This window comes from Salvia miltiorrhiza, chromosome 8 (genome assembly GCF_028751815.1).
Source record: "Salvia miltiorrhiza cultivar Shanhuang (shh) chromosome 8, IMPLAD_Smil_shh, whole genome shotgun sequence".
In the NCBI taxonomy this organism is placed as follows: domain Eukaryota; kingdom Viridiplantae; phylum Streptophyta; class Magnoliopsida; order Lamiales; family Lamiaceae; genus Salvia; species Salvia miltiorrhiza.
The window spans coordinates 35389403-35395721 of record NC_080394.1 but is presented as its reverse complement, the minus strand read 5'-3'; the positions used below and the strand labels follow the sequence as shown (position 1 = coordinate 35395721).

General features: G+C 36.9%; 2 protein-coding genes across 3 annotated transcripts; one reads left to right on the top strand and one right to left on the bottom strand.

Moving 5' to 3' along the window:
- Nucleotides 1-2270: 2270 nt before the first annotated feature.
- On the top strand, nt 2271-3973 carry LOC130997929 (growth-regulating factor 3-like). Of its 2 annotated transcripts, XM_057923363.1 has the most exons (3): nt 2271-3047; nt 3119-3359; nt 3426-3973. In XM_057923363.1, exons 1-3 carry the CDS (start codon nt 2717-2719, stop codon nt 3799-3801), a joined length of 948 nt encoding a protein of 315 aa, XP_057779346.1. In that variant the 5' UTR covers nt 2271-2716; the 3' UTR covers nt 3802-3973. The 2 variants fall into 2 exon arrangements, with proteins under 2 accessions (XP_057779346.1, XP_057779345.1); XM_057923362.1 differs by having other exon boundaries at nt 2512-3047; nt 3119-3973.
- A 37-nt stretch (nt 3974-4010) lies between these two features.
- On the bottom strand, nt 4011-6318 carry LOC130997930 (1,4-alpha-glucan-branching enzyme 1, chloroplastic/amyloplastic-like). Its single transcript, XM_057923364.1, has 4 exons — nt 6213-6318; nt 5553-5708; nt 5364-5438; nt 4011-4658 (listed from the first exon to the last, which is right to left on the bottom strand). Exons 1-4 carry the CDS (start codon nt 6300-6302, stop codon nt 4518-4520), a joined length of 462 nt encoding a protein of 153 aa, XP_057779347.1. The 5' UTR covers nt 6303-6318; the 3' UTR covers nt 4011-4517.
- Nucleotide 6319: the final 1 nt, after the last annotated feature.

The window sequence follows — 6319 nt, the reverse complement described above, 5'->3', positions numbered from 1 at the left end:
CTCCAAATCCATTTGGCCATGAATGCGATGTTAAACCACTCCAGATTTTTTAAACCAAGTCCCCCACTTTGATAATCGGGCACATTTAGACTGCCTTAAGCTCTTTTTCTATTAGTATATAGATTCTTTCAATTGTTTTTATTCAATTTCAAATTTATGAATTAGTATACTTTATAATTAAAATTAATTACATACAATCAGGGTAAAAATATCAATATTCAAATTTTAATAATGATTGTATAAGTATATTATGTGCAATTGACATATGTATGATAATTATTTTTCAATGCGCTATATGTGATAAAATTAACGATGCGATAATAGTAATACAAATGTCACCGTTTATAACGGAAGATGTGTTGAGAAAGTAATTAAGCTAGACAATTAATTAATTAAGTAGGACATTTGACCATAAAGCAAAACGCTGGAAATGACCTCGCGATTAGCACTAATGTCATAACAATATGTGTTTGGTTAATCTCCCAATACAGATTATCTTATCTCTGAGAATAACACCTAGAGAACCTATTTCTTTATTACATTATAATTAGAGTGGGCCAAACTAGAATATCTTGGTATTACCATTCTAAACTATATAGTAATACACAAAACCAATTTATAAGCCCTAAAACAATCCTCTCTCTCTCTCTCTCTCTCTCTCTCTCTCTCTCTCTCTCAAACATAAATTCCAGTTTTTAAAGAGCCCTCGCATGCCGTGTCGTGACATGAAAATCAACCAAAACATGTACTCCTATATTTTTATTCCATCTTCACATGGGCTCTGGTAAAAGTTTTTCAAAGTAAAAATAGGTTTTTACTTGATGACAAGCGTGGAAATTATTGAATGTTTCTTGAAAATTCTCGGAAATAAGGAAAAAGTGCGATGAAAAATTCATGCAGTCTTGTCACAGCTGGAAACGAAAAAAAATGAAATAAATGTGGTGAATTCATACTACAAATAATGTTGTTTTTGGCGTATGTCATATATATATATACACCTGCAACTTAAATAGCTTTGGCCAAAAATTGACTAAGTTTCTGGTGATGAAACTATGCAGAGATCAGTTTCTGTTTCTGGGGTATGTCTGAAATGGAATTTGGCATTGTCAGCTCCTTTTCTCTCTCTCTCTCTCGTGTTTTTTATTTGTTGTGCAAATACAGAAAGTTAATTTTAAGGTAAAACACACTAAACTTCTGTAGTCAATCGTTTCAATTGATTAGATCATATTTTTTTATTCGAATATCTCAATTCTATATATCACTTTATAAAATAGAAAATTATACATAACAAACAACCTCACACAACTTATTACTTACATCAAATATTATAAAGTACATATTTATTATGGCCCCCACAAAATCTCTTCTTTCACTTAAAACATACTCCCTTCGCCCATGAAAGAACTTCCTAGGAGGGAGTGGTACGGGTTTTAAGAAAAAATATTATTGAGTGTATTGAGAGTGGATAAAAGGTAGTTGAGTGTATTGGGAGTGGTGAAAAGATGTTATAATTAATATTGGGAGTTGTGAAAAGTGAAAAGTAAGAGGATTATAAGTGGTGGGGTATAGTCCAAAAATAGGTAGGAAGTTTTTTGTGGACGTCCCAATAAAGAAAGATAGGAAGTTCTTTCGTGGACGGAGGGAGTACTATTATCTTTATTTTTCTCTTACTCTTTTCACAAATTTACCCTATAAAAAATTACTTTCTTCTCATATTTTATTATAAACTATTCGTTCCATAATCGACTTTATGGTCTATTGAATTAGAACAGATGAAATAATATTTTTTATCCATACTTTCCATTTGATTTGGCCCCTTTCTTTTTAAGTTATTCGATTCAATTTTACTTGCTTGTTAATTTATTAATTTTTATTACAATAAATATAAATTTACACACATTTATATATTTTTACATTATAAACCTAATCTCTTAAATAATGGTGTTGAAAATAATTAGGCAAAGTGAGAGCAGCTGCTTTTTCCTCCTCGAAACCCTACTAGCTGCTTTTTTTTCTTTTCTTTAATTGTGTTCCCAAAGCTGCCCAGACAGACAACCTGCAGGCTTAGCTCTCAGTCGCAGTCTCTCTCTCTCTCCCCCACTCTTTTTTGGATTTACTCTTTCTGAATTTTCTAGGGTTCTTCTTTACTTTTTCCATTTGCAAGTGTCTTGTCCCACAGTGCCCTGCTGCCCAAACATGGATTTGATATTTTGATTCATATTCCATGCTGATGCATATATTTCCGTTGAAGAATTTATCTTTTTATAGGAAACATTCAAATTAGAAGATAGGAGTAGTAGGGTAAAAAGTTATTTGTATTAGTTTTTTTAATCTATTTACTTATGTGCCTTGAAATGGGGATATGTCCGTGTTTGTCGTCTTTCCTTAGATATGTCAATCAAGAAAATAATTAATTATAGGAAATATTGTTAAAATTCAAAGAATTTCCAAAGAGCAATAATAATGTTGAAAAGCAGCAGAGCATTATTGATAGATAGAAATATAATTATATAAACATGGTACACATCTTTTCAAGAAATGTGTAGAGATATCTATATTTTCATAACAACCACCAATATATAAATAGATAGTCAGTTTATGTCGACTGCGAAGTTGCTGTAAAAAAGCGGTTTTAACTTTCTCTGAACACCAAACTCAGTTTTACTACAAAGTCTCTTTCTCTCTCTCTCTCTCTGAAACAAACTGACTGACTTCCATGGATTTCAATCTGAAGCAATGGAGAGATGAGTCAGAACATGAAACATCAGCAAAGCTACCAAAACTGAACTCATCATCATCTCCACTCCCCTTGTTTGTTCCTCTCTCCTCAACCGCCACCAAACTCCCCACTCCCGCAGGAATGGGGGGTGGGACCTACTTCAGCTCCGCCCAGTGGCAGGAGCTTGAGCTTCAAGCTCTCATATTCAGACACATCATGGGTGGCGCCGCCGTTCCGCCGGAGCTCCTCCATCTTGTCAAGAAGAGCCTCGTCGGCTCTCCTGCCTATTACTTGTGCAACCCTCTCCATTACTACCACCCTTCTTCTTGTAAGCATTTTTATCCCTTCTTCTGTATATACATATATTATACAATTATGCATTGATGTTGTATGGGTCAGTGGGGTATTGGGGGAAAGCAGCAATGGATCCTGAGCCGGGGAGGTGCCGGCGGACCGACGGCAAGAAGTGGCGCTGCTCCAGGGATGTGGTGGCGGCGCAGAAGTACTGCGAGCGCCACATGCACCGCGGCAAGAACCGTTCAAGAAAGCCTGTGGAAATTCCCACAGCCACCGCCCCTCGTTTTAGCCTTTCGGGGCCTTTAACCTATGTGGACCTTCACCACCATAATCACAACCCAAGGTACTTTCCACATTTTCATATCCTACATTGCAATGCTCTTTTCATTTTTTGTATTTTGATTTGCAGGCCTATGGAGTCCATACCCGAGACTAAGTGCCCATCTCAACCTCAAAACGACGCCGGAGATCCCACGCTTCGACATTTCTTCCACGATTGGCCTAGATCACTTGATCAGGCGGCGGACGATGCCGCTACTAACTTGTCCATCTCGACGTCGGACTTCTCCTTGAAGCTTGGCAGTGGCAGTGGTGATGGCGGTGAAGGTTCAAGGTCTCAAATGAATTGGGGCATGGCGTGGGAGGCGGCTCACCGGTCCGCCCCGATGGGTGGACCGCTGGCGGAGGCGCTGAGGTCGTCGCTCTCCACATCGTCGTCGCCCACGAGCGTGCTGCATCGGTTGCAGAGGACCTCTGCCTCCCACACTAGTTTTGTTACCTCCTAGATTTCCAACTCTACTAACATGATGTTTTCCAATGTTTCCCTACTAATGGTTTTGGTGTGTTTGCCTTCTTGTGTAATGCACAAAGAGGTGTTGTGTTGGTTTTATCTACATTACATGCTACTACCTAACTGTACATTGGATCAATCCATATTATTCAAATTTGTGTTAAAAACGTCGGATAACAAGTAAAGATCCATCAAACACAAGACTTGAGCCACCGAAAATGATATTTCATTCATGTTCGACATTAGAAAAAAAAACATTAGTTCGGCAGGCTCTTATTATTTAGTATAACTCAGGCTTTAAAGAGGAGCAGCTACAGCATAAATACTAGTATGTGCTAACCAAGAGTGTTCATCATCAAACCCACGAATACGAAGGAATATACATGGAGATGATATGCATCGTTGTCGGAATTTTCAGTCTGAATTCATTACAAGCGCCAAGCGAGATGCATAATTTCCTCCTAGATGTGATGGAAAAACCCAAGTAGAGAATCCCATACACAAAGACGCTGGATCTTTTATTACTCGGACAATATTGAGATAGCCACTGGTAGATTTAAGTTATACCTGGTTAGCTCCTTGTGTTTCCATTCTTTTTCGACTTTGTTTTTGCTTCTTCAAGGGTTTGAGCGCCGCAGATAGTTGCAGTGGACAGAATAGGGGAGGGAGGTGGAGTCGTAAGCCAGAATCACTAACTCCTCAACCACAAAGCTAGACACCGCTAATACTAGTTTCAGCATCAACAACTACATCAACAGGTTTCGCTTCATCTGTTACCAATGCATACACCACTGCTGTTCTCGAAGGTGCATAGATTAAGAATGAACGAGGTCGGTCATCATGCCACCCTTCCTGTTAAGATCATTTTCCAGGAAAATGTTATTAGCACAGTTGATATACAATGAAATATTTTCTAGTGAAAATCTCATTTTTGAAGAGAACATCTCGAGTTGGGTGTAAATGATAGTTCTCCAGTTATAAACCAACAACAATGGAACAGTTAACTAGAAGATATGCTATACTATACCTCAATAAATCACCCAAACTGCTGGTTGGTTAGTCCCAGAACAAGTATATGTTTTATTCCAATTTGAGTTAAACACTAGCTGCTATTATAACCATCTCCAATTTTCTTTCATATTAGAAGCAAAAGTTTAACTAGAATATCCACAAATACGAAATCTCTTAATTAAACAACACATGCCATCATAACATCAAGATGTGGAGCACCTATATTTTTAGGAAGGTAAGATGATATGATGAAACAGTTATATCAATACCGAAAATTCTTCACAAACTTTGCCTCTGTCCCTTATAAGAGAGACTTTAAAAGGTGAGTTTGTACTTTTATGAGAATTAAAACGACTTTATCACATTTTAAAGAGGTAAAAGAGCCTTTTGTCTCAGATCAATAGTAAAGAGAAGCATATATTTTTAATTTCGTTAGCCACTGGATTTAGGATATTACTAGTTCTCAAACACAGAACAAAGAAAAGAAATTATACGTCTATTAATTGAAGTTTGAAACACAGTGAAAGCCCAAGATGATTAACTTACAAAAGTAAAATACTCCGAATCGTGACTAATTCTGTTGAAGCCACCAAATAGTGGATCATCTGAGTCCAAGACAACCTGAAATATATAGCCATGCTGTAAGGATATTGTTTCTTCAAGGGCTAAACAACAACTGTATCAACAAAACAATATTCAAGAAGTACTATAAAATAAATTGTTTTCTCAAAGTACCTTGTATTTTCCTGGCTTCAAGCAGCCTACCCGGTAATCTAAATAACTACTACTCCAATGAAAATTGAAAACGAAGACTAGGTCACCCCTCTCAAACACAATTAATCTGTCTCCTTCATCTTTCTTGGATATGTATTGATGCTCTGATGTCATGAACTGTAGAAAACAAATTTTAGCTGTTTATATCTATTTCACCTAAAAAAATAAACTCAAATGCATTCAAAACTGGAGTGAGGTTTCGGTTAAGAGCAAGCTCAAGAAAATAACCAGAAGCTCTTACCAGTTCCCAAGTATGTTTTATGGTTTTTACAGCACTTCTTTTACATGTCCAACTACGAGCTAAACCAGGTTTGGCTATTACAGATACATCAGATGAAACAACAGAAGAAACTACAACATGTGCATCTGCTGGTCTAGTGGTAGTGTGTCGCAAGTTCGAGTCCACCGTCACGCAATCTTTAAAATTATTTGTTCTTTCACCCCAAAAAAGAAGCAACTACAACACATGCATGTCTATTTTCCAGATCTATATGCAGAATGTATGCTTTAAGACACTTGAATCCGTAAAAGACTATTGTTGATAGTTACATCATAAAGATGAAAAATAAAAAACCCCTTATTTCAACTAATGCAAGGAAACTCAGTGCAAGGAATACATACACCATATCTTTCTTCAAGATGTTGCATCGCTCGGTCAAATTCTTGCAATCCATGATATCTCAAATACTCTGCATCACCCTGGATATACATTGAAGTTCATTAAAGAT